This window comes from Epargyreus clarus, unplaced genomic scaffold (assembly GCF_041222505.1).
Source record: "Epargyreus clarus isolate Ecla_fem2 unplaced genomic scaffold, WU_Ecla_fem_2.2 ptg000033l, whole genome shotgun sequence".
In the NCBI taxonomy this organism is placed as follows: domain Eukaryota; kingdom Metazoa; phylum Arthropoda; class Insecta; order Lepidoptera; family Hesperiidae; genus Epargyreus; species Epargyreus clarus.
The window spans coordinates 4,515,859-4,543,467 of NW_027332238.1; the positions used below are offsets into that span (position 1 = coordinate 4,515,859).

Consider the following 27,609-nt stretch of genomic DNA (forward strand, 5'->3'; position numbering starts at 1 on the left):
ACAACAAATATACTTTTATTAACACAGACGCGATAAGTAAAGAGAGCAATATAATGAATCTTGATGAGATTTACAGCAACACTGAGGATTTTACACTTAATGTTGACGAAACGGATAATCAAGCAGAGCCAGATATAATCGTCGATGACAATAAAATTCAAGACAGAAATTCTATGTTCAGGACTAATTTACGCAACATATTTAATTTCAGAACTGACGATAATATCAACGATTCATTTGGTCACTTAATTAATATGCATAAAAGTGGTGTACCTAATAAGAAAGAGAGAAATTTTAAAACGATACGTGAACATAATAATGTTGGCACTGTAATTGGTATTGATAATATGGCGTTGCTAAATGATCATAATATGAATACTTTATTCAACCATGGAAATCCTAAACGGGCAAAATATAGATATAGCTAAAATAAAGTTAAAAATATTATATATCTGGCAATGGAGTGGTGAAAAAAAAATAAGTCATCACTTTCTTCACTATAATATTATAATGAAATAAATGATAATGATTTAAAACATATTGTTGAAAACTATTTAATCAAAAATGATGAAAATGTGGTCAATAATTATACTTTTGGTCGAATAAATGATTTTATTCGAAAATTAAAATCTAAATGTGAATTGATCTATTATAGTCTGACAAATTTTTGTGTCACAGGGGTTACTAGCCCATCATAAAGTTGCTAGTTAGACAAAACTACCTATAAAATGGGAGATTTTAACAATCTTACCTGATTTATCAATATTAAAAATAATAATATACGAATACCCCAAAAATATTGTAAAAAATCATTAATTTCATTCTCAAATAACATGTAGTTAAGTTTTATGATTGTAATTTTATTAAATTAACGTAAAAATTAAAAATGTTTTACTTGGGAAATTTGAAAAATCTTTCATGAAGCTGACAAGAAATTACTGTTTCCCTAATCCATCACACCAAAGGTCAAAGAGTATAGCATCACACGTTCGAAACAGATTGTCGGACAATACTTAACTTAAACAAATAAAATATAATAGTGTTTATTATAATATAATTTGACGAATGTATTCCAAATTTCAACCTAAAAACTTCTTATTTACTTTTGTCGGTGTGAAATGAAAGTCCACCTCCTCTTTAAACAGTGTTTTATAAATTATAGTTTAACATAAAACTTGATGGTCTTGTCGATCGTGTGCGTATTACAAAATTGACATTATATAGTGTGCTGTTGTTTTATTTTCATAATAACTTTTCACCTTCTCTCTAGTTCGGGAAAAACAAGTTCTTATATCTTTCCTATAAAAAACGTTGCTTTATCATCGTATTTGTAAAATACGCCCTATAAATAACTATACGTGCACAAGTCTATGGTTTATAGTGAGATTCTATCTATCGTTAAGTGAAGATTAGATAAATTTCCGTAATATATATTACGGAATTACGTATTTTATTTAGATGAATGTAACACTCCAGAAGTTCAACCAAAAGCCGGTGAGTCTACGACAATTGACATGTAGATTCGATTTTTGAATTAAGAACAAAGTCGGGCTCTTAAGTTTGTGTCCGCAAAAATCGAAAAGTATTCGATGGATTTATTTGAATCTTTTATACCACGTTTCATATCTTCGTAAAAGTGTTTATAAATAATATCCCGAAATTCCCACGGAAACATCTGACTAAGCCACTGTGAAGCGTGGCCGTATGTAGCCAAACTTTAATAGAACTTTCCATAAAGTTTGTAACAAGTAATTTGTTGCAACTTTGTCAATGTTAGTACAATTTTAATGTCTTATAATTACACTTCATATAATACTAAGACAAAATAGTGTTGAGTGTAAGTACACAATATTAACTTGGATATCAATGTGAAACTTAAAATCTATACATATAAGCATAGATTAGTAAAGATTACTCACTCCTAACAAGAAAATGTACCCAGTTTTGATAATTGAAATAGTTGCGTAAAAAAGTTTTGCCACGTCTCCGTGCTAAAATATCCCTAAAATATTTGAAATTATTATTATAAATGATTTAATGATCATGTAAATTACGCAGTATTAGTTATTTATTCGTAAATTTTCTCTAAAAATGTTTTTATTTGTCAAAAATTCAAAAAAAGAACTTACTATAATAAGCCATTTGTGGCTTCATTCAATTTCAAGGCGGCGAAGTATCTTTACTAATCTATGCATATAAGTATAATAGTGTCTGACACTGCATTTTTCTGTAACGTATGTAGTAATAGTATGATTGTTATTTATTGCATGTAATATGATGCACAAGATGTTACATATAATTATGATCGCTGGCCAAGTGCGTATTGGTAGACTTCACATACTTTTAAGCTTTTTTTGTTTTATAAATCTCTTAGGTATGCAGGTTTCCTCACGATGTTTTCCTTCACCGTTTTTAGCAAGTGATAATTAATTTCTAATATGCACATCATTTGGAAAAATCAGAGGCGTGTGCCGGGGATTTGAACCTCGGTCTCCTCAATTGAGAGGCCAAGTTAACCACTAGGCTATCAATGCAATTTCAATAGGGAATGTTGTAAATACCTATAGTGTATGAGTACTGCATCATTGTCACCTTCAACCCATTATCACTGTATTACTAAGCACAGGTCTCCAGTACTCCCACTGTCCCATTAGCACAGATTGGTAGACTTAACACTTCTTTGAATATATGCCTCAATGTATTAAATCTTTAATATGACATCTATTTCATAAAAAAATGGACGAAGATTTAATTGGGCAGGCTTTTATACAATCCAGGAATTTTACATTTATATTTTAAGTGTAAAATCTATCAAATAAAGATATTTAATTTGATTCAACAACTTTTGTTTTAATGAAACTCTTAGTCTCCAACTGTTTTCAGTCATAAAGCTAGTTATAATAAAATAATTAATTCCTGACACACGGGCAAACATATTTGATATTGCTAAGTTGTATCTTAGCAATATCAAATAATGTAGGCCTAATTTTAAATAATGAAATATATTCATGAAATGTACTAGTAATGTTGTGACCTGGGGGCCTACCGCCATCTTTTAAAAACCATAATAGTTCAGGAGAGTTTTATTTCAATGTTTCATCAACATTAATATGTTTTTTTACCACAACCTCCTTAAAGCAGTATTGCTTTATTTCTGCCGAGTGATGTAAAAGAATGAGTAATTTGTATTCCTTATCCAAGAGGGAACGAGACATTGAAACTAGTGTCATCTCTTTCATACCACGGTCTAAAAGTAAAATTTTGTGAAAAAAAAGAATGAATAATTTCAACCAACTTATAAAAAAACTGCTTATTGTAATATTATAAAAACAATCTTACTTTAACGAGATTGTGGTATGAAATTTTGATGTATGATTAAAATAATATTGTTTTAAGAGATGCTAGTACCCTCCTATGCTCTAATCTGTGCCCAGCAGTGGAACAATAAAAACTTCAGATCGATGTACTTAATAAAAATATGTCATAAATATATTTCAGAAAAATGGCATCACCTTACGTTGAACCAAACAAATACGTGATATCGTTAGACTCTCTGGACCTCGGCCTCCTTCCCAACTCATACCAGTCACGACTTAACAATAATTCAACCTCGTTATGGTCAGCAAGTAATTTGAACGGAAAAACAGATGACTATTTTCAATTTGAAATAAAACCAAGGACACATGAAAGAGACACATCTGAAATTGATAGCAGTATAGATGGTATGTTATATTTTTTTTATTTATTTATTTTTTTGCTATAGTAGTTAATAAGTATAGCATGTTGTCCACATGATGGTCATTATTGTAATTTTTTTCTGTTATTTATCTGTGTTGCAATTATCCAATTAAATTAAAGATATTCTTTCTTTCTATGGACATTTGTAATCAACCTCAGATCGGAATAACTTGAGAGCCAGAAAACTTGAGGGCCAGAAGTCTCCCCTGCAATAATCTTCTGGCCATTCCATCCAGTAGTTGCTTAGAATTTCTATTAAAAGAAATTCTCCATTTTTTATATACAAAATAGGAGTAGCAGACGAGCATGCAGTCCATCTGATGGTAAGTGGATACTGCCGCCCATGAACCCCAACCCCAGGTAGGATTAGATTTTCCTACCTGAAGTCGGCTACAAATGCGCCGCTACCTTTGAGGACTAAGCTGGAACGCCTCGAAAAAGAATGTGCTTGACGCCTGATGCAGCTGATTAGAGGCAGAAAAGGGGTGGCGGTGGTGCCGCCGCAGTATAACCACAAAGGGGTCTACTACCTTCATTATTCTAATGTAGGGTTAATTAAAAAATACTTATATAATTAATACAACATGATAATATGTTAGGATCAAATCTTGAACTTAATTTCAAACCAAATGAACTTATATTTTGTAAAATATGCATACCCCAAGACGGTAGGCCCATTATTTTTTATGCACCCCTACGATATGAGTATGAAACCAAAGTGTTTTCGAAGAATATCTTATATACAAAATTCTCGTGTCACAATGTTAGTTACCGTACTCCTCCGAAACGGCTTTACTGATTTTCACCAAATTTTATATGCATATTCAGTAGGTCTGAGAATCTGCTACTATCTATTTTTCATACCCCTAAGTGATAGGGGTTGTTCACCCTTACCATTTTTTATTTATATGGCAACAATGTTTGCCGGGTCAACTAGTTAATTAATAAAAAAATTGTTTTTTATACAATTTCAGGTTCAATAGAAGAGTCAACATGTTATATTTGCGACCTCAAAGTGCCCATTGCATACTTAACGGACCACGAAAACAGTTTAAAGCATCAAGCATATGTAAAAATAGCTGATGTGGTCCTCGATAGAGCAAGACAGCACATGCTGAAGCGAGACAATAGACGTATTGTACACAATAACGATTCTATGTACTTTTGTGGTCCCTGTGTTACTGTTGTTCGAACAACAGATAGAGGAAGTCACGAGAAATCTAAATTGCATAAACGATCTCTGTCATTAGATCGGTTACTATTCGAACTAGTTTCGTTATACACAGATGATGATGTCACAGAGCCAAAAGTAAAACATAAGAATAAAGTTGAGGAACATAAGCTGCATATAACGGATAATTTTATAGATGATAATGATAACGATGTTAACAGTGAAGTTGATAGAAATTTGGAAAATACAGTCCTTATCAGTGACATTAAAGCTACTATGACTGCACATGAGACTGAGAAACATAAAACAAATAGTCTTAAAGTGAATGCCAATGATAAAATGAAAAATATAACCCCAGTTGATAACGTAACGATAGAAACGTTAGATGGGCATGAAATTAGCATATCCGATGACAATTTTCATGGGTTCATGCGGATCGGAAAACATCATATACAGTGCAAAGTCTGCAAAGTGATTGTCAAAAATGAGCAAGAACACAAAACATCTAAGGAACATGTGAATAAAATCTTACAACCGTTTAAAGATAAACATTGCATTAGAATTGTAAGTATTAATTTTGAATTTTGAAATTCAAAAAACATACTGGTTTATGCTTCATTTTTTTATAATATAGGAGTAGCAGACGAGCATGCAGTCCACCTGATGGTAAGTGGCTACTGCCGCCCATGGACAACTGTAATCAACCCCAGATAGTTTTATATTTCTACCTGAGGACAGCCACAGATGCGCCGCTACCCCTGAGGACTAAGCTGGAACGCCTCGGAAAAATATGTCTCCCTTACCACACCCTTCAAACCGGAATACAGCTACGCTTAACACTGCTGTTATTAGTCAGAAATAGGTGTGGCGGTGGTGCCGTCGGAGTCGAACCAAGAAAGGTTTTACCACCTTCAAATTTCGATCGGGTAGATACCACTGACGAATTTTAACATATGAGATGTTGTTGAATTCGTCTAAATTCTAGAACTAAAATAAGCTATATTTTTAAGTACTTAGTTTTATTTTTCATAATAATTACTTTTTTAGTTTTATAGCTCTTTCAGTTCATCCGAACTTTATAGTAGATGCTACAAAAATGTATTTCCTTTCATTTAAATATTTTACTAGTGTTAAATTGTAACATTCTATTCTCTTTTATAGTTGAATGACTCTTGGAGCCATTGCGTCATTTGCAACGAAGTAATTGAAAATTCAGACGTTCACGCACTTTGCAACGAATTGCACGAAAAGCTACTCAAAAAAGCTCTCGTAGTTTATAAAACTCCGCCCAACAAGTTTAATATTTTAATAGAAAATAATAGTACCCCACAAGTAAATACTACCACAGACAGTTCGGAATATTATTGTGCGACATGTAACGTTACAATGCACGTGAATAACACAGCGTCACATGTAAATGGTACGAAACATGCGATGAACTCAAAATCTAATTTACACTACTTAATGAAACAAGTTGAAGGTGCTGACGACTTGGTTTGCAAAGTTTGTAACGTGCACGTTGTAGACAGTCCGACTGACGTGGAAAAACACGTTAAAACTGCCGATCATTCTAAAAATTTAAAAGAGTTCCTGTCAACGAACTATGTTAGGCTTCACCAAAACGAATTTTACTGTAAGCCATGTGACGTAAAAATTACGAAAATGAATGAGTTCTACCACATAGAGAAGTTAAGTCACGAAGTCAATTTAGCGGTTTTCAAAAGCAGCTTGGACGCATCAAACAAAGTATGCGAAAGTAAGGTCGAAGTTAAAACTGAAGAACCGAAAACCGTTGAGAATCTAAGCTCCTATTATTGTCATGTTTGCAATGTTAAGATTCCGAACAATCCCAAAAATATAAACTCTCATAATGACGGTAATAAACATAGGAAAAACGTTTCAAACGTTATAGCCGAGATAGAAAGTGCCATAGAAAGAGTAGCATCTAATATACACTACCAAATGGAATTGACGCAGAATGAGAAAGAACTGAAATGCAAAGCTTGCAATGTCATCGTACCAAATAGAGAAGGGAATATAGATGAGCATGTTATTGGGTTACGACATAAGAATAATGAGAAAAAGCTTATGACAGACAATCATATCGAAATCAAAGGCGATAAATACTTTTGTAACGCTTGCAACATGTTCATTGTAAGCGAACAACAATTTATTCACATAAAGCACCCAACACACGTAAAATTGCTACGTAATTTAGCACAAAAACAAGAAAAACCAACCGATTTGCCACCCAAGGTGGAGATTTGGAGAGATAGTCCATCCGTCGAATCAAACAGTACAATTTCAGACGCAGGTAAAAGTACTGAAGATAATCTAGCCAAAAACGTACCTGTGAATCTATATTCAGTTTTAAAACACCATTTCGCTGATACAGATGACCCAGATATCGTTAAGTGTAGAATCTGTTCTATTAACATCCTACATACGGTATTAGAAGTTTTAAACCACGCGAACGATAAGAAACATATGGAAGGGTACAGGGATCTGATGTCAAAGAACCTTATATTCGAAACTGACAATTCTACATTCTTTTGTGGTATTTGCAATTGCTTAGTACCCGGTAAAGGGGAATTTCATCATGCCTTTGGTTTAAGACATGCGGACAATCTCACTAAAGCCACCGCGGGTGATCATTGTGATATTTGTGACGTAGATACCGTGATGAAAGACCACATAACCACGGCTGAACACATAAAGAAAGTGAAACAGAATCAAACAATTCTAAATCATTGTGAGATATGTAATGCTTTGATAACGAAGAACGATCGTGACTTCAGTCAACACAGCGTGAACTGTGAACTGATGCTGAAACACCGTTTGGTTGTAAAAGACAAAATTTGTTTTTGTATTATCTGTGATCTGTATTTCGCTAGGGATTTAATAGAGGATCACGTTCAAAGTAATCACCATTTGTTACTCTTTAATATGGTATCATAAAACCCAGCGGGTTCGAGCCATTGTTCTTTCTCACAAAAACAACTCACACACGCACGTAGACAGACACGCACCCGTAAACACCACACGTGCGTTCACACAATATACGCAACAACAACATACACTCGGACGCAAACACATGTCGTTGGTTCAATGCAAAACTACCACAAATAACACTTTTTTACAAGAGAGCTGATTAAAAAAACGTATTTTTTGCCTTTATAAAATCAATGTATAACACGGATTAGTTTTCGAGATGTGTCACTTTTGTACGGAAGAGACGTCCTTCAGCTAGTTTGTCGACGTGCAACTAACAATATGACAGTTTAGATTATATTTCGCACGTTGAAAACAAAAATTCAAAAACAAATGGTTGCGTGGTTTTGTATCTCAGAATGCAGAATCAATGGGAGTCTCTTTCAAATTTAAAAATATAAAGGCTTACGATTGCATTTTTGCCATATAAACATTTTTGATATTTTTTTATTCGTGGTACTTTTGAATTGAAGCAGCGATATATAAAACTGCACCCAGTCACACGACAAATGCGCACATACACATCATACACGAAAAAACGACACGAACACATGCAGGCAGACACAAACCACACGTCACACACGTACAGACACACACATACACACACACCACATGCTAGTAGAGACATAGCCTTGCACGCCCACACATGCATCAGGACCAAAAGTATCCTGTGTGCCGTTGATTACATATGTCCATACACGGCAGTGGCTATTTACCATCAGGTGGACTACATGCCCAAAGAGTAGCAAAACAAGCAGCAAACTTACTTGTACATTATAAAAATAGTTTTTATAGAAACTACGGGACTAATGTATATTTTAGGCAGCCATAAATGTCGTTTGTAATTCTTTATGAACTTAATAATATTTTATTACTTTTTTTACTAAGTTTTAAGTTGAAATTTAACTTTATAACCTTCTTCGATAGATATAACGTATCTAAAATGGCAACTTTTAATCATAAGGAAAACCGAAAAGTATCATTTTGGTCACTATTAAAAAATGATGGAAGTTTTTGTTGTTTAGCACTTAAGATTTCTTTGATAAATAACTGTTTTTGTCAGCTAACAAAATTTTGAATACTTTTAGATTTTCCGGTTGCTTAGGAAGGATTGCTTTTCATGTATCAATATACTCAATTATGTTTTACCAAACGCGCCAAATAGTATAACTTCAATAAGTCTGTGCTCATATTTGTCACAAATATATAATCATGTATTTTTTATTCTCTACTCTAGCATATAAGTCTTTAATTTTAGTGATTTTTTGTACTTTTATTGGGAATGGAAATACCGTAGTCGTAATCATAGTCATTGTATAAAATAGCTTAAGACGAAACAATTATGATATTTTTCTCGTTTTTTTTTGTTTTGGTATTTGTTTGTTTATGTAAAGTTAGTTATTAAGTTAGCGGCGGGAGATCTCCCTGCTGGCTAGATGACACCGGGGAAGCGGCCGTGCTCCGACTGTCTCTCAGTTCGGAGCTTGTATATATGCAATACGTTGAGAAAACTTCGATAGCGTGATTCAGAAACATGTAGCGCCATCTCTTGAATAGTTGCGGGAAGTTGCCACAATTATATAAATTGACATCAAGCGTGTATATTATAAATTTAAAACCGATCATGTGGCCATCTTTAAATATAAAGATATCAAATATCAATTAGTGTTTCCAGTATTTAAAATCCATTTCAACTTTGTGATACTAGGTATGTTAAGGAATTTGTTAAAAAATAAAAAAATATTTTTCGAAAATTTCCTTTTTTTTCAAATCCTACGTTTATAAAATAAATAAATATGATGTTTTGTGATTTACTACTGTTCAAAATACTGAAAACTATGAAACAACCAACTTTTAATGAGATTTTCATAAAGCTATATTAATAACTTATTGACAACAAGGTTACTCAAAATGCATTTTATATAAAAGTACCACCAATACAGGTATGTGAAAAGTATGGATCAGTAATGCAAATGAAATTCAAAATAGTTTTTAATCAAAAATTTTAATGTTTACAAAATAGATACAGTAGAACCTTGATTAACCAGACTAATTATTGTCGTTAGGCATTCAGATAATGTATGAAAAACAGCCGGTTTTGTGCACATGTAGTACATAATGATAAATGTTTATTAAAACAGCCTTTGCATATCAACGAAAATCAATGTTTGATAAAAAATTATTAATTAAAAGATGCATTTTCCAACATAGGATGTATTTATGTATAGTCCTCGAGGTCTAAGCTGAGCTTTGCATTTGTGTGCGAGCACAGGGATAGTGTGTGAAATCAAATTAAAGTTTAAACCAGTTTATACTGTTGTTTGGCAATCGTGCATCTTCTTGACTTCCAGTACCTTCTAGTAGTTAAGCTCAGCTGAGGCCTCGCAGACTATACATTTATATTTTCTTAGATTATATACATACATAATTGGTTGTGGTTGGTAGTACGGATAATCGCGTATCCGTATAACCAAGGTTCTACCGTATAGATACTTATAAATACTGCTACACTTTACTACTATAGTATAATACTGTTAACCAGGGGCGGCTCTAGCTCGTGAAGCGCCCGTGTGCAATGAAACCCTGGCGCCCCCTAGGCCTGACCAGCGGGTATAATTATTAACTTGGCCGTCGTAACATGAAAGTTTTTCATATTCCAACAAGCTATTTTATAAGTAGTTTGATAAAGCGGTGCCCGTGTGCATTGCACACCCTGCACTGTAGGTTAAGCCGCCCCTGCACTGTTAACATAAGTTAAATGTAATAGGTATAAATAACTTACTATTATATAAGTCTTAGACTGCAAACTACTTAAAAAATCACAGATCACAATTAATACACAATAATTCTACAAAGCTACTACAAAATATGGCAAAATGATATGGTTTACCTAATAGGGAATATGCACATTTATTTTTTATTTTTTTAAACCACTTTTGACTTCATTCTAACACAGTAAAAAATATAAACACTGAAAATAGTGATTGATTTATTTTTTAAAAAAATATTTAAATTATCCATAAAATTTGACACGTTTAAACGCCGCCATTTTTTCGCGCCCTTTGTGTGACGTCACATAGCGTAAATTGAGTGTTGTTTACTATACGCATAAGTTATGATTTAAAGTTTTTCAACGTTAATAACAATTTTTACATCATGGAAAGAACTAAAGAACCATATTATAGATATTGCCTAGTACCGCTGTGCAAAAACACCATCAGAAGTACACCAGATAAGGTGTTTTTTTCTGTTCCACACGACATGAAAATACGAAACCAATGGTGTAAGATGATGAGAAGAGATAAAGTATCTCCTATGGCGCATTTACATTGTTGTGAAGACCATTTTAATGTAAGTGTTATTACTTTTTTATATTTCGATATAATCAACAAGGTGTGAATTGCTCAAAAGGAAGCAAGAATAAGATGTAGAATATAACTCAGTTTTTATACCTTCTTCACCTATTTCACGTCAACATTAAGTATAAAGAACTGTAGCTACTTATCATTCCAACTCATTTGGTATTTTACTAATGTTGAATTTATTTCAGATCAAGGAAGATACAAAAAATTATATGCAATATAGCATCATGAAACAACATGGGGAAAAAGTTAACTTGCAGTTAAAGGAAGGAGTTATACCTCATAAATTTCAGTGCCAAAAAAGAAATATGCCACCACCAAAAGAGAGAAATTATCCTATTAAGAAACAAAGATTATCAATAATAAACGAAACTCTTTCAGAGTTTGACATCAAGAGTACTGTAAAAAGTGAAAGTTTGTATGACGCTGGGCCCAGTACTTCTTATATTGAAAGCAGCGATGATTACCAAGCAAAGCCCAGTACCTCTCGCATGGATATCTCTGAAACAGAGCCCAGTACCTTGCATACTGAAGTCTCTAGAAACATGGAAAACTTTTGTGACAAAGCTATACAAGTAAATATTAAATTGAAGTACAGAAGCAAAGGTGTTAATGTAAATTTAAATACAGAAAATAAGAATGTAGCTCTATCCCCTATTCGTCTTGCATCACAAAATATTGGAACTTCACCAATAAAATCAACTACAATAGTTGTAAAAAGAAAGTTATTTGGAGATAACCCTGTTGATAGTTTATCTATATCTTCTAATTCTTCAGTTATATCCCATAATGAACCATACAGTTCATCTGATTTAAGTTGGGTGCAAGATGAGTCTGAAGATGAAAAACATTTTAAAAATATAATGCGTAGTGGTATGTTAAGTGCTATAGAAAAACAACCTAAAATGTTATTAGGATTACCTAAACAATCATATCATTTAATAAAATTATTAAGTGATAACATTCCACTTCCAACTATAGATATACTAATTACCCTAAAGAAATTAAAATTAAATGATTCATTTAGCATATTAGGCTTACATTTTGGATATTCACAGAGCACTATTAGTAGAATATTCTCTAAAACCTTACCTCTCATTGCATCAAAAATGAAAGATTTGATTGTGTGGCCGACACCATCAAAGGTTTATGAAAATTTACCAATATCCTTCAGGGCTAGACATAAAAATGTTATTTCAATCATTGATTGCTTGGAAATTCAAATCGAAAAGCCAACAGATGCAGTCCACCAATCACTTACTTGGTCACAATACAAAAAATGCAATACGTTAAAGTACTTGATTTCATGTACACCAGATGGATTAATTAATTTTATTTCTGATGGGTATGGTGGAAGAGCAACAGATGTTGCAATTGTGCAAGATTGTGGCTACTTGGACTGTTTGCCCCCTAATAAAGCAGTGATGGCTGACAGAGGATTTAAAAATATATCACATTTACTAGAAGCCAAAAAATGTACTCTCGTCAGACCACCTACTGTTTCAAAGTTTTCTGCCAGCAGCAAAGAAGAAGTAAGAGTATCTAAACAAATAGCTGCATTAAGAATTCATGTGGAACGGGTTATAAATAGGCTGAGAGAATACCACATGCTACTCCCTCATGCTTCTATAGACTGTAACTTAATTCCCATCATGGATGAAGTGATAATATTAGCCTGTGGCTTAATTAATATGCAGGATGTTTTAATAAAAAAATGAATCAATTGTGCATTACTTTTATTTCACATTCAGTTCACATTTATTTTAGGAAAAATAGCTTGATGCCAAAATAGTATGCATTTTTCCAATAGAGCTTCACAAAATTCTTTATTATGCTCTACTTCTATTATATTTACCCATTTTGTATTTTCAAAATCATTATGGGCAACACAAAACAGGCCCTTTGCTTTGTTGGAAAAATGCATTTGTAATTGTAGCTGTGCCATATATTTTGGAGCCACTTCATTTTTTGATGTTATATATTGATTGATTGCTTTTTCTGTCATTGGGCATTTTATTTCGATGCTGTACTCATTACTTTCCCCATCTGGAGAAGCACCCATGGTTGGGTAATCAGCACATAATTTTAACCCGCATTTATTAATTTTAATTTTTAATGTTTTTTCAACTTCTTTTATAACTTGATCTTCTAAAAATCTTCCTCTTTTCATTGCTTCAGTGTCCCTCAATTTACTTGCTCCTAATATGGCTTCAGTTAAACTACCATCCAAAACACTACAATTTGCAGCCTCATGTGCCTTAGAAGCTGTGATTCTTCCATATCTCAGCTCGTGCCACAATGGACAGTCTCGTTGTTGTGTTGTTGCTAATGCAGCTTCATTGCATGCTTCTGTACTCATTATAGATTTACAACACACAATAAAATCATCAGAGTTAGTAGCTTTACTTGTAATTATTAGATGATGTATTGACAATCTTTCTACTATACTAGGATTCTTAAAAAAGACCATTAAATGATTATTTGTATCACCAACTACCATGCAATTATTTTTCACCACTGAAAGAAAATTGTCTTGAAGTGTTCTTGAAGTTTTTGGCGCAAGGTTATGTTTAGGTACACTACAAATATCCTTTGCTTTAATAAATTTCAATTGGGTACCAATTGACGCTAACTTGGATTTTTTCCAATAACATTCCGTACTAGTACTTGGTGGATCTTCACTACGTCGATGTAGCCAAGCCAAAAAAGCAATAGCATGCTTGCACCCTCCTAAAACAAAAGAAAAAAATTAAGTTATGTTTCATATAATAATGTAACATTGGTTATGTATGGCATGAAACATGGTAGAATGAATATGGTTCGAGGGAGGTACCACCAACACCATCCCTATTTTTGGGATATTTCAAGGATGAAGCAGTTCTTGACTTCACCATGAGATGCACTGCATGGCCATTTGCTATTTCAATTGTATAAAAAAGTATGACTAATCTAGTGCTCCTATCTTAATGAACAGTACTTTGATGACAAGTGGCAAAACCAAGGTCTCTGACACTCAATAAATTAATGGTATCCACTGAGTGAAAGAAACGAAATACTACCTAAGTGTGCCGCACAATCTTCACATTGAACAGAAATTATTGTTTCTTCTGTTTCATCACAGATAGCTTGTACGGCATAACACTTCTGATGCACATTGTGCTCCGGTGTAATTCGAGCTCTAACTACACATATGTTCCCCTCTCGTTTTACTTGTACATAGCCTACAGCTGAATCGCCATAAGATTCTCGTTCAGATCTGTAATAAATAATAATTTTACGTAAATAATTATAAAAGATTCAACCATCTCATCATGATCGTTATGATGACTTTGTTAAGTATTTAAACATACAAAATGCAGTAAAATGTATTACCTATAATATAAAGGCAGGTGAATGTTAACATCTAAAGGTTATGTTTAGTTAAATTACCTAAATTGATCTATGCATACACATCTATTTAGAAGTAGAAATTACAATATATCATGATAATTACCTTGCAGCTTTCACTCCTTTAATCTCAGCGGACATGAAATCTGGATTTGATGCAAAATACGCTGTCATCATAAAAGCATCTATTTTTGGTAGATTGTCCGATTGTGCTTTAACAAAACCAATTTCAGTCATTGTTCTTGATACAGTGTAATGTATAACTCTGCAGGGATATAATTAAAAACAATTTTCCTCTCAAAACTATCAAATATCAATAATACAAACTATTAAATAGGATGAATATGGATGCCGATAATTGTCATAACACGCTATGTTACGTCACGTTTTGTTTCGACCAATGGCAATGCGTTTCGCAAATTTGAATTTCCCGCACAAAATTTACGATTTTTAATTAAAGTTTTAAGCTGTTTAAGACAAAATAAATAAAAAATAATAGTTTAGACGTAAAGTCAGGTCTTTAAAGTACCATAGAAAAAAATAACAAGCAAATCTAAATCACATGCATATTCCCTATTCTGAAGAAATGGTAATGGTGTGGTAATACTACACAAAATTCACATGAAAGTTATATTTAAATTCAACATTGTTAGTAGTAAGTACATAATATTCTAAATTCGGACATATTGATGAACAAACGATATTGCTAGATAAGATTATAATTCCTACCTGAGGTTGGCAATAAATGTGTTGCTACCCTCGAGGACTAAGTTGGAAATCCTCGGATAAGTATGTCTCCCTTACCACACCCTTCAAACCAAAACAAGGCAGTGCTTAACAGCGCTTTTATTAGGCAGAAATATATGGCGGTGGTGCCTCCGGAGTCAACCTTCAATATGTTGCGACTCAAAATTATAGCAATTTTTTAATATCGTTAAATTTAAGAGCTATATTATTGTGCATTTTTAAGGTGTTACTATTTGTTAATGTAATATATTTAACATGAATAAAATCAGAAATTTTACACATGTAATCAGTCCTGCAGATTGGAAGGTGGCTGGCTTACTTAATACACTAATCTCTAGTATTTTTACCTTATTGATACCTACACATAGATAAGTATAGATATCTCGCCGCCTTGTAAACAGTCAACCATTTCCCATTACGTCACCGACTGTCATGGTGTAATTTACGCGGAACAATGCCGATGTGCAGTAAAGTAGTGCAAAAACAACACGAAATCGAAGAAAAAGTGCGGAGAAATGTTTCATTCGTAAATGCTCTAAAAACTACATTTTTTTACTATTTTTCAAAGTTAAAAACATTCAAATTTGTTAGGAGTGAGTAATCTTTACTAATCTATGTGCCTACATTTTAATTTTACACTTAATAAAGTATAAAAATAAAATAATAGATACAAAATACAATGAACAATTATTTATACAATATTCTATACAATACAATTCGGACAATAACTCGGACAATAACTAAAATGCAATTATCAAAGGTGGGTAGTTATATAACATTATCAATATGCATTTTTACTGTGCTTTTATACAGTGCTGCCTATATATGACTAGCGCCCGTTATTAATAATCAATCTATCTGTCTAATGTATTGCTTACCAAATATCAACATTTAACAATTTCTTCATATTTATAAGGGCGGCCCTAGAGCGGTGGAAACAGTACGACCGCACCGGGCGCCATCAAACTATCATCAACAACCCATCACTGTCCCACTGCTGGGCACGGGTCTCCTCTCAGAATGAGGAGGATTAGGCCATAGTCCACCGCGCTGGCCAAGTGTATTGGTAGACTTCACATGCCTTTGAGATTTTTTTTTTATAAATCTCTCAGGTTTCCTCACGATGTTTTCCTTCACCGTTTAGCAAGTGATTATTAATTTCTAATACGCACATAACTTTGGAAAAATCAGAGGTGCGTGCCTGGGACTTGAACCTCGGACCCCTCGATCGAGAGGCCAAGTTTCTTAACTACTAGGCTATCACCGCGCCGTCACTCTAGGGACGCCAAAAACACATACGAGAGGCGCCGAAAATACCCGAGCGTCACTGTTCAGTAAAGAGGCTAGGCTGTTAATTGAAGGCTACTTAAGCTACTTGGCTGAAACATACATATTCTGTACCATAACTATAGGGTGCGAGAGAGCCCCACCATGAGATGTCGCACTACCTTAAATATTTGCAAGGGCCGCCACTGTTACTAGACATTTAAATTTTAATCTTAGATAGATATAGCATTGGATGATTGATTATCAGCAACGGGCGTAAAATGCGTAACTGAGGACTAAGTTGAAACGCCTCAAATTATTCTTTTTATATAAAAATCTTATATTAATACGATTACATATAAAAAGGACACCGCCATAAAAATCCCCTTAATTCTAAAGCCCACTCCACATTCTCGCGAGAACTCGAGAAATGCACGAGAAACGAGAATGTAGAGCCTATGCGAAACGGATTTTTTCGCGTTCTCGCAAGTTTTCGCGTGAATGTGGAGCGGGCTTAACGAGTAACATATGAATCAACTATCATCTATATTTCGTTTATTCAAGATCTTAATTAAGTAACATAAAATGAATCAAATCCAAGATATTATCCTTAAATCCTACTTTTAATCAATTTTCATCCTTGAATCACATCAAATAACATTATATTAATCAAATTAGGGAGTAGTAAGTAACATCCTCTTAATTCTCACTGAGAAAGATTTTAAGATACAGACAAGACACATGATTCACGTCCTCTCGTTCCCCATTAAGTAAAATTAAATGAATCAAACTAGAAATACGATAAAAATCTCTCATAATCCTCACTTGGTAACAATAAAACAATCAAATTAGTAAATGATATCATCTCCCTCTATTCACAGAGTAAGGACCTTATTCCTGTCACGCAGTATGTCTTCATGCGTGTCCCACCCGCACGCGTTATATAGTAAATGGTATCATCTCCCTCAATTCACAGAGTAAGGACCTTATTCCTGTCACGCAGTATGTCTTCATGCGTGTCCTACCCGCACGCGTTAATTATAGTAAATGGTATCATCTCCCTCAATTCACAGAGTAAGGACCTTATTCCTGTCACGCAGTATGTCTTCATGCGTGTCCTACCCGCACGCGTTAATTATAGTAAATGGTATCATCTCCCTCAATTCTCACAGAACATAGGTATTATACATATCACGCGGGGTCGCTCGCACGCGTGAAGTTTCAGCCTCTCCGCGACCCTTTTCGTGTGCGTGCATGACAAGAAAAGTATTTCTGAAAGGGACCAGATTTGGAGGAGGGCAGGCCGGGCTACGGCCAAGCGCAATCGAAGCATAAGATTTCTTTTTATAACTTTAGTATTAACTTTACTACTACGACAAAAAACTGACCAAGTCCAAGTCGGACTCGACGGTGTTAGGGTCATGAGGCTTAGGACAGGCGCCTGGTTACGGCCACGGGGCCTCCACAATAATGATAAATATTATATAAAAAATTCGAAGGTTAACAACTTGAGTAGTAATTACTAGTCTTTATTGAAATTAACAAACAATTGGCTTATTTATTAACAATATAGAAAGACTTCACGGAAAAAATGCTTCGTTTATTCGGAAAATAAAGACGCTCTTTCGTTGCCCCTGGCTCCAGACCTCTAAATCTGGTCCTGGATAAAATGTAAGAAACGTTTGGAATGGGACACGCATGTTAAAAGCACGCGCGACAGGAAAAAGGTCCCTGAATTGTATTAGATCAAGAGCCCGCGGCTCCCAGACCTTCCTTATTTTATAAAAGCTGAAAGTTTGTCTGTGCACGACCCCAACACACATGAAAACGTTCTGCGACTATGGAGTTTAGATGATGGTGGCTTTGGCAAATATCAGGTAGTAAATGTGTGAAAAATAGTACCTTACTTTCGTTAAAGTATAAAGGTCAGTTCTTATATATTTTATTTGTAATAACGTTAAAAACTACCTCGTTCATTGCCAGACACCTACTGCAGTGGCCACGCCCTACCAGACACCCTTAAATTATAAGTCATTATAATTCTACTTCCGTCATGGTATAAAGGCTGAACTATAAATATGTTATTTGGGCAACTATAAATTGATGTTTTCTCTGTAGCCAGACAGTTCCCAGAGTTCCCCTACCTTCCCAGACACATTGAAAATCACTCGAGGTGCGAGCGCGAGAGTAGGTGTGAATGAAATACTGCGTTCTATTCACTAGATTTACCAAGAAAATTGATTTTATACATATATTAGGGCTTTATAAGCAGTGAAAGATTAGTGGTTAAGAAACTCGGCCCTCTTGATCGAGGGGTCCGAGGTTCAAATCCCAGGCACCTCTGACTTTTCACACGTATGTGCGTATTAGAAATTAATTATCACTTGCTTAAACGGTGAAGGCCAACATGTCAAGGAAACCTGCATGAACCTGAGAAATCTTAAAAAAAAGATGTTTTCAAAGGTATGTGAAATGTACGCATTTGGCCAGCGCGGTGGACTATGGCCAATCCTTCTTTTTGATGAAATTTTGATACTAGCAGTTGATAGTACCATCTTGTAAAAGAGACCAATTACAAAAATTTTTGCTAACTATATTAGTAAAATTTAGAATAACGCTCACTTAAAAAAACAACTTCAAAAGAATCAAAAATAATGGCTGACCAATACCATTTTAAATTGTTTGAAGGGCATCAGAAGGGCTCCAGCTCTTGGGTCACCGGAGGCCTCAATCAGGTGCGAATACAATTCTTTATAGAAATGCTTCGCTTCCGGTCCCCACGGTCCTATCGTCTCGACTGCGAAGGGCACAAACATGTAACTCTGTGAGATATTAGCATACTTGCTCCGCTTCACAGCCTCCGCAGATTCAGCAGCCGCTCCAGCACGCATCAAGGTCGCCTGTATATGAGATGGGGCCATGGTATCTACACATGTACCATCCCATTATTTTAAATAAATCATAGGCTATTCATAATTATTCTAATTTGTTGAATTATTGTAGAAACAGACAAAGAAGGCGATAACGTTAATGACCAATAAGTACACAGATTGAAGTGGCAGTGAAGATAATGAAAATATTGATGCAAACGATGGAGACGATTGAATATATTTTTGGATTTAATAATACGTGTTTGAAACATTAATTTTTATGTATACTAATGGCTATAAGTTGAATTAATCTTCATTTTTCATTGGATTTATTAATATCTCAATAATTTCCCCTCTATAGTAAACCCAGCACACTTCCAAATAATTCTATTAGAATTTTAATTACTACAAATTTTCCACCTATTCTTAATTTCTTCTTTTTTCAATAATCCTTGGAAAAATTATCAACCGTTATTTCTTTATAGTTTTCTCAAATGTCCGTTTCAGTCAATAAAAGTTGTTTCAAAATGTTAAAATTTTTGTAGAATGTAAAAAATAATAAAGTTTACACATCCCTACAAATTAATTCGTTACATTACATGATTGTTAATTTAGTAACTTTATTATACATGATTTTTTCTTTATTCCTTTTTAAAAACTTCTTTTGAAGCCCTCATAATATTTTAAACGACAATTTTCATGGTACATCTAGTTAATAGAACGCAGTATTTAATATAATAATTAATTTCTATTACGAACATAAGTGTGAAAAGTTAGAGGTGCCTGGGATTTGAACCTCGGACCCAACGATCAAAAGGCCGAGTATCTTAACCACTAAGCTTTCACTGCTTAAAAAGCCCTAATATATGTATAAAATCAATTTTCTTGGTAAATCTAGTGAATAGAACGCAGTATTTCATTCACACCTACTCTCGCGCTCGCACCTCGAGTGATTTTCAATGTGTCTGGGATGATATGGGAACTATCGAAACTGTCTGGCTACAGAGAAAACATCAATTTATAGTTGCCCAAATAACATATTTATAGTTCAGCCTTTATACCATGACGGAAGTAGAATTATAATGACTTATAATTTAAGGGTGTCTGGTAGGGCGTGGCCACTGCAGTAGGTGTCTGGCAATGAACGAGGTAGTTTTTAACGTTATTACAAATAAAATATATAAGAACTGACCTTTATACTTTAACGAAAGTAAGGTACTATTTTTCACACATTTACTACCTGATATCTGCCAAAGCCACCATCATCCAAACTCCATAGTCGCAGAACGTTTTCATGTGTGTTGGGGTCGTGCACAGGCAGTTTCAGCTTTTATAAAATAAGGAAGGTCTGGGGGCCGCGGGCTCTTGGGTTATATGGAACACACTAAAATTACCATAAAATCTTAATCTCCACCAAGCAGCATTATGTGATTCAAACTAGAGATATGAACATCGAAGAATTCTCTACTGAAGTGACTTTCGCATATTTTGCAAAAACACTTTTTGTTCTTCAAGGACACGCTGTTCTGTTCTAACAGAGAACAATTGTTCTTGTGCTGAAAGCCGTCGTTATGTCGCTTGACGTTCATTTCGTTGTTAGTTAGTTGTAAATCACAAATATTGCAATAATAATGAGCGGGAGTATTCCTGTTAATGTTTTTTATATGTTGAATTGTTGTCACGTGTTCTTTTACTCCGATGTCGATAGTTGATACGTTACATTTGAAACAAAAGTTCTTTTTGCGGTATTTTTGCTGCGTTTCCACGTGATTTTGACTCGAAATGTGCTCAAATTCATTGTCAAGTGTACATTCGCACAACCCACATACGAAACCAGTATCAATATCGAAGATTTGATTATGTGCCATCACTTCTTTGTATCTCATCGTATGATTTTTATCATCTGAATGTGTTATGATTTCATATTCAGTATTCGGTACCAAAATACGACATAAAACACAAAATATTTTATGTTCATTATCAATTACTTCAGTAAAATGGTGATTAACATTCGTCCTGCAATTGCCTTTCTTTTTCGAAGGCAAAAAATCACCAAATTTTATCCCTTCACTGCAATTTTCGTATTTATTTTCCAAAAATTTCAAATCCTTATCAATTTTATCAATTAGCTTTTTTGCATCGGCTGTGATTAGGACGTGGCTTTCATTTTTAAGAGCTTGTATCCTTTTTATATGTTTTTCTGAATCAATATGACTCAATTCTTTATCATTATCTACATACACATTACAGGCGTAACAAATGTATCTATTCTCTCTTGCTTTTAGCTTATTCTCGGCTATTAAAACTCTATAATTATTCACGTGTTTCAAACTATTAATATGTTTTTCTGTATCTTCAATGGAAATTGTATGCGCACAAATTTTACATATTACTTCGTTTTCAGCATTTATTCTTTGCAAATGGTAATGTATTTTTGGTGGATTACTGTAATATTTCAAAAGTTCCTTGAGCGAACTATTTATTCTTGAAATAAACTTATCCATCATTACATCCTTTGGCAATTCATCATGTACATTAACCGGATTATTTAAAGAGTCCTTATTTTTAGCGTCGCAGTCATACGATTGAGTGTTGTCCTTATTTTGTTGTATTTTAATTAATTTAACATTCTCATAATCTACAGACACTTCTTCAATAGAATCTTTAATATTACACTTATCCACAAAAGCATTATCTATATGTTCAAATGATGAATCCTCACTCACAAATGTATTAAGTTTAACCACTTCATTATTATCATTATTATTACCATTCTTATTGAAGACAGTTTCCTTATCTTCAGATGTTTCAGAAACCTTACCACCTTTCTCATCAACATACAAATTCTCCTTACACTTATTTATATCCTTAATACACTCGATGTTATAAGACGCCAATTTCAACCGATGAATCCTACTTCCTATATGACAAATTTCGGTCATTTTTGGCAATATCACAGAACAAGGTTTACAGAACAAATCATCATCGATTTTATCAATTTGATTAACAGCTAATACATTGAAATATTTAATAACGTGATCAACTGTAGCGACATGGTCTTCGATCGCCCAAAGGTACTTTTGAAGGGATGTGTTACAAACTTTACATTTTAATCCATCATTATCTTTTTTCATAAGATAGTTATTAACTGTTTTCGAGTTCATTATATGTTTTGTCCCCTTTTCGTGAATTTCTATATCATTGACATGCATAAATTTGTTACATATTATGCAAAAATGACGATTGCTGACGTCTTTCCTATGTTCGTCTAAAGAATTTGTATTTTGATTATTACTTACTGTATTAGCGGAATTTGTATCTTCTATTTCTTTTGCTTTCATATCAGTTTTTGGTACAATTTTTAGTTCACATTCATTGACTTCTTCTGGTGGAGATTTAGTTACCTTTTTTGGAATAAGCGCTTGTTCAAGCTTCCTTATATGTTCGTTAAATAGTTTGTGTACCTCTGGCTTATCAACAATCTCATTGCAAACCACACAGTGACTCGACGACTCAGCCAACTGAAAAGACAAAACAATTAAGTCTTTTCTTTTCATATTCACAATCCATACTGAAACTTCCACTATAAGTCCACATACAATTTTCTAAGTAAAGAATTATAATAATAACGAATACCCGACTGCTTAGAAATATGTCAATTCTATTCACAATTCAAACGAATCCAATGTCACCTCATATATTAAAAACCGTTAAGCCGTTTTGGCTGTAGGGCGTGCTAAAGAATGAGACTTACTTACGCTCTGAAAACATTAACCTCCGCAATCAATCGATAATAATTTACAATCAATACTCACACGTCTCAAACAATGTTTATCTTCAAACGGCTGCGTTACGTATTTTAAATGCTTTTCCGATACTTTATGCTCATTTTTATCACTCACGAAGATCTTACATAGTTTACATTGCACAAACTTATTCCCAGTTCTCCTTAAACCATGGAAATTGTTCACAGAAATCACTAATTCAGCGCCATCTGTTGACTCAACTATTAAACGTTCTTGCTCATTCGAATTTATCGTGCTAAGTTTGATAGTACTGTGCCTCTTAAGGAGTCTTATGTATTGTTCTAAATTGCTTACAAGATTCGCGCCCTCATTGCTTTCAATTTCAGTAACATTATTGTTCATCTCTTTGAGATCAACTAAACGACTCTCTATATCTTTTATGAGACTCTCAGCATCTTTTATCTTACTACCAAGAACTGTTTCTTTTTCTTTTGTAAGACTCTCATCAAGAACCAAGCTATCTTTATTTAACTTAGTATTCATATCCAAATTATCTTTATTAAATTCTCTAGTTTTTTCGTTATTACTAATTTTGGTTGGCTTGACATCAACATAGTTATTATCGGATGTACTAATTTTTATCGTCATTACTTCTAAATCATCTTCTGTTTCAAAATCTTTCTGATTTACTTTTACAAGTTCACATGCATTTGCGTGTTCAACTACACCAATATGTCTATCATCTTCAATATAAGCATAGAATGTAGCAAAAGTATCCACAAATGTGTCAATTGCTGTGTATTTTTTGTGTAATTCTGTATTTTCATGTGTATTTCGAGCTGACAGAGGCATAACTAAAGTGCAATGCTCACAAAAGTATTCCAATTCTTTATTTTTGTCCTCTGTAATCATCTCTTTATGCTTTTTGACTCTTTCTAATCCTATGTTCGCTATTTTTTGGTATGATCTATGCTTTAAACTTCGTAAATGTTTGGCGAAGTGGGCATTTGGCATTGTTACGTGGCAAATATAACAGAATGTGTTTGTTAAATCTTTTGTGGGTCCATCTGGGTGTACAAACAATATAGAATTTTATAAGACATTTTAGAACAGATTTAGATAAGTAATTTAATAAACATAGGGTTTGTTATATTATAATTTGGTTTATGATGTTGCTAAAAGACCTTTTTGCTCATTACTATATATATAAAAAATAAGAATTAAAAAACGATTAACACATATTGCATGAAAGTAACATATATAACAATAAAACAAGGTAAAGGCAACAATAATTTTATTTATAAGAAACATTTATTAATCCCATAAATAACAAAATATTAAATAAAATAAGACTTAAATATTAAATTGTGGAGGAAAATTATACATTACAAACAAATAAATATACTTTCATATACAAAATAAATTATATAAGAAATACTTATAGAAATAATAATAATTAATTGTAAATATAAAAAATAAACTTTACATAATTTATATATAAAATTCTCGTGTCACAATGTTAGTTACCATACTCCTCCGAAACGACTTTACCAATTTGCACCAAATTTTATATGCATATTAAGTAGGTCTGAGAATCAGCTAATATCTATTTTTCATACCCCTAAGTGATAAGGGTTGTTCACCCTTAACATTTTTTTAATTACATAGCAACACAACGTTTGCCGTGTCACCTAGTAACTTATATTATTAAATATATGGTGAAAATCGGTAAAGTTGTTTCGGAGGACTACGGTAACTAATATTGTGGCAAGAGAATTTTATATAATAATATAAGATTTATGTTAATAAGTACCAATAACATACATACCATCAAAACTGCCTGTAAACTCAAATACAGGGGCTTCATGACTAGATTTAATTTCAAATTCATAATAATTTTCAGCTCCAACACAGTTATTTGCAGTCCAAAGTAAAGCTGGCTCTCTACGAGGTTTATATATTGGTAGAAGTTTCAAATCCAGTGAATCTAATGATATGACATACTTATTTGAATCTTTTGAAATCATATAACTGTTGGTTCCCATTTCTGAAATAATAATTTATATTTAATTCTTGGAGAACAGTCATTCATATTCCATATGACCAGGAAAATTCTCTGCTCTGCTTGAGAAAAACTTGAGTCTGCACCGAAAACACGTGGGAGACCCCGACTCACATGGTTAAAGATCATAGATAACCTTAAGAGTTATAATATTGACCCAAAGACGATCCAGAACCGCCAGCTCTGGAGAAAAATTATTAGGAGAGCCGACCCCAATTAAAAATGGGAAGGTCTGTAGAAGAAGGAGGAGCAGTCACTGTACAAGTCTGATGCAGTAGGTTCCACCTCCAGCCCGTCAAAATTAATTTAGTTTTTATTCTAGGTCTTTGTGTTGTATTTTTTTTTTATAATATAAGAGTAGCAGACGAGCATGCAGTCCACCTGATGGTAAGTGGCTACTGCCGCCCATGGACATCTGTTATCAACCCCAGATAGGATTAGATATTCCTACCTGAGGTCGGCCACAGATGCGCCGCTACCCCTAAGTACTAAGCTGGAACGCCTCGGAAAAGTTTGTCTCCCTTACCACGCCCTTCAAACCGGAACACAGGAGCGCCTAACACTGCTGTTATTAGGTAGAAATAGGTGTGGCGGTGGTGCCGCCGGAGTCAAACCACAAAGAGTTCTACCACCTTCAATATTTTATATTCTATTTGTCTATGGCACCTATAATTCAGGGAATCCTAGTGTAGTAGTATGTAGGAAGTGTACTAGTATAGTCCGCGTAAAACTGCTAGTCCGCTCTGAATATAGAAATGAATTGCGTCGCCATCGCAGATTGTATGTCTACACCTGCTCGCAACAACTTCAGAGCGGACTAGAAGCTTGGCCCGGACTATATCTACCTAACATAGTGACTTGATTTGGGCATGTTTTGTTCATCTGGTTCATCATTACTATGCAGTTACCATATTGAGGTACATTTTAATTCTGGATGTGGAAGTCAGCTTTGAGCCTGTGTTTTTGTTGAATGTTAGCATGATTCTATAGATGACGGTCTTTTAGCTCATTGTCTACTCATTACTGCCTCATTGCTGAGCATGTCTCCTCTCATAATAAAAAGAATCAGGGGGTTACTACCATCTCTTAAAACAATATTATTTTAATCATACTTTTATTTAACTTTTTAAGCAAAATATGACAATTTCAATTGGTTTTATGCAATGGATAAGTGAAAAATTAATAAGGGTTTAAGTTTGTTCAACTGTGTATGACGGAATATTTTACTGTTTTAAGGAGGGAATAAAACTTTCCTGAACTATGATGGTTTTTAAAAGATGGTGGTAGGCCCCCAGGCCTAAAACAGCCATGCTGGTCATGTGCGTGTAGGTAGAATTCACTGGTAAAAAACCAGTAAAAAATTATTGAATACACATTCAATATTTTTTTTATGTATACTAAACACGATTACTAGAAAATAATTTATGAAGGTAGAACGCTTCATGGTTCAACTCCGGAGGCAACAGCACTACATCTATGATTTCCATTGTTACTAGGAAATCATAGATGAATAGGAAATGATAGATGAATCTAGCAATGCTGTGTTCCGGTGTTGGGATAAGTATTTCACACTTACCGTACGTTTAAGTATGTCACTTTGGTGCTCCAAAAATTTAAATTGCAGTGATTAATTCACATTAAATCATGTTACATTAAGCTTCCTTATATAAAAATATTTTTAACAAAAGGAACCTTGATTATCACCAAAAAAATATTCTGTTTATTTTTCTTTTTACTTACGTGAAAATACAAAATTGATTTTATTTTCATCCAATTTTAGAATTAGATTTAGAGCTGCGATTATGTAGGCAAGTAATACAAATTAAGTAATGTTAAAATCACGCTCAATACTACAACCACATTTCTTTTACTACTGGATAACAATTTTATAAAATCTATTTTCAAAATTGTCTTATACGTACCGGCAAACATTTTGAGTACTAATTAATCACAATTACAAGATTTTGATCTTCCAATAGCCACAAAACGCGCGAAGAATATTTATTTCCATTCCTATGCTAATATAAGTTTAGTTTATTACAAAATTCGGGTATTTACAAAACATTAACAAAAACAAAAATTAGCGTAAAAAATGGCGGTTAAATCTTTTGTTCCGATTCACACATTGATTAGGCAAAGTATATTTACAAAGTCAATCATACACAAAGTTAGTATCCATATAAGTACGTAATTATTTATTGTATTTATAATAATTTATATCTAAAATGGGATTTTTTTATACTTATTTAAAAGCAAATAATTAAAATAC

At 33.6% G+C, this 27,609-nt stretch overlaps 4 protein-coding genes across 4 annotated transcripts; 2 read left to right on the forward strand and 2 right to left on the reverse strand.

The window, feature by feature from the left end:
- The first annotated feature begins 1,297 nt into the window (after positions 1 to 1,297).
- Positions 1,298 to 7,927, forward strand: LOC140755439 (uncharacterized). Its single transcript, XM_073090699.1, has 4 exons — positions 1,298 to 1,494; positions 3,499 to 3,722; positions 4,713 to 5,473; positions 6,071 to 7,927. Exons 2-4 carry the CDS (start codon positions 3,503 to 3,505, stop codon positions 7,865 to 7,867), a joined length of 2,778 nt encoding a protein of 925 aa, XP_072946800.1. The 5' UTR covers positions 1,298 to 1,494; positions 3,499 to 3,502; the 3' UTR covers positions 7,868 to 7,927.
- Positions 7,928 to 10,850: 2,923 nt separating this feature from the next.
- LOC140755436 (uncharacterized) lies at positions 10,851 to 12,986 on the forward strand. Its single transcript, XM_073090695.1, has 2 exons — positions 10,851 to 11,251; positions 11,451 to 12,986. The coding sequence occupies exons 1-2, from the start codon at positions 11,057 to 11,059 to the stop codon at positions 12,978 to 12,980; spliced, it is 1,725 nt and encodes a 574-aa protein (XP_072946796.1). The 5' UTR covers positions 10,851 to 11,056; the 3' UTR covers positions 12,981 to 12,986.
- Positions 12,982 to 15,182, reverse strand: LOC140755437 (uncharacterized). The gene is made up of 3 exons (XM_073090697.1): positions 14,756 to 15,182; positions 14,322 to 14,518; positions 12,982 to 13,992 (listed from the first exon to the last, which is right to left on the reverse strand). Exons 1-3 carry the CDS (start codon positions 14,884 to 14,886, stop codon positions 13,010 to 13,012), a joined length of 1,311 nt encoding a protein of 436 aa, XP_072946798.1. The 5' UTR covers positions 14,887 to 15,182; the 3' UTR covers positions 12,982 to 13,009.
- A 5,726-nt stretch (positions 15,183 to 20,908) lies between these two features.
- Positions 20,909 to 27,465, reverse strand: LOC140755415 (uncharacterized). Its single transcript, XM_073090622.1, has 4 exons — positions 27,263 to 27,465; positions 25,107 to 25,325; positions 23,348 to 24,345; positions 20,909 to 23,053 (listed from the first exon to the last, which is right to left on the reverse strand). The coding sequence occupies exons 1-4, from the start codon at positions 27,270 to 27,272 to the stop codon at positions 20,936 to 20,938; spliced, it is 3,345 nt and encodes a 1,114-aa protein (XP_072946723.1). The 5' UTR covers positions 27,273 to 27,465; the 3' UTR covers positions 20,909 to 20,935.
- Positions 27,466 to 27,609: the final 144 nt, after the last annotated feature.

Coding starts and splice junctions, on each gene's coding strand:
- LOC140755439 (XM_073090699.1), top strand. CDS start 3,503: ATGGCATCACCTTACGTTGAACCAAACAAATACGTGATATCGTTAGAC. Junction 3,723..4,712: donor AATTGATAGCAGTATAGATG/GTATGTTATATT, acceptor ATACAATTTCAG/GTTCAATAGAAGAGTCAACA. Junction 5,474..6,070: donor ATAAACATTGCATTAGAATT/GTAAGTATTAAT, acceptor TCTCTTTTATAG/TTGAATGACTCTTGGAGCCA.
- LOC140755436 (XM_073090695.1), top strand. CDS start 11,057: ATGGAAAGAACTAAAGAACCATATTATAGATATTGCCTAGTACCGCTG. Junction 11,252..11,450: donor GTTGTGAAGACCATTTTAAT/GTAAGTGTTATT, acceptor AATTTATTTCAG/ATCAAGGAAGATACAAAAAA.
- LOC140755437 (XM_073090697.1), bottom strand. CDS start 14,886: ATGACTGAAATTGGTTTTGTTAAAGCACAATCGGACAATCTACCAAAA. Junction 14,519..14,755: donor AAAGGAGTGAAAGCTGCAAG/GTAATTATCATG, acceptor TATTTATTACAG/ATCTGAACGAGAATCTTATG. Junction 13,993..14,321: donor AGATTGTGCGGCACACTTAG/GTAGTATTTCGT, acceptor CTTTTGTTTTAG/GAGGGTGCAAGCATGCTATT.
- LOC140755415 (XM_073090622.1), bottom strand. Junction 24,346..25,106: donor GTTTACAGGCAGTTTTGATG/GTATGTATGTTA, acceptor TTGTACACCCAG/ATGGACCCACAAAAGATTTA. Junction 23,054..23,347: donor ATAAACATTGTTTGAGACGT/GTGAGTATTGAT, acceptor TTGTCTTTTCAG/TTGGCTGAGTCGTCGAGTCA.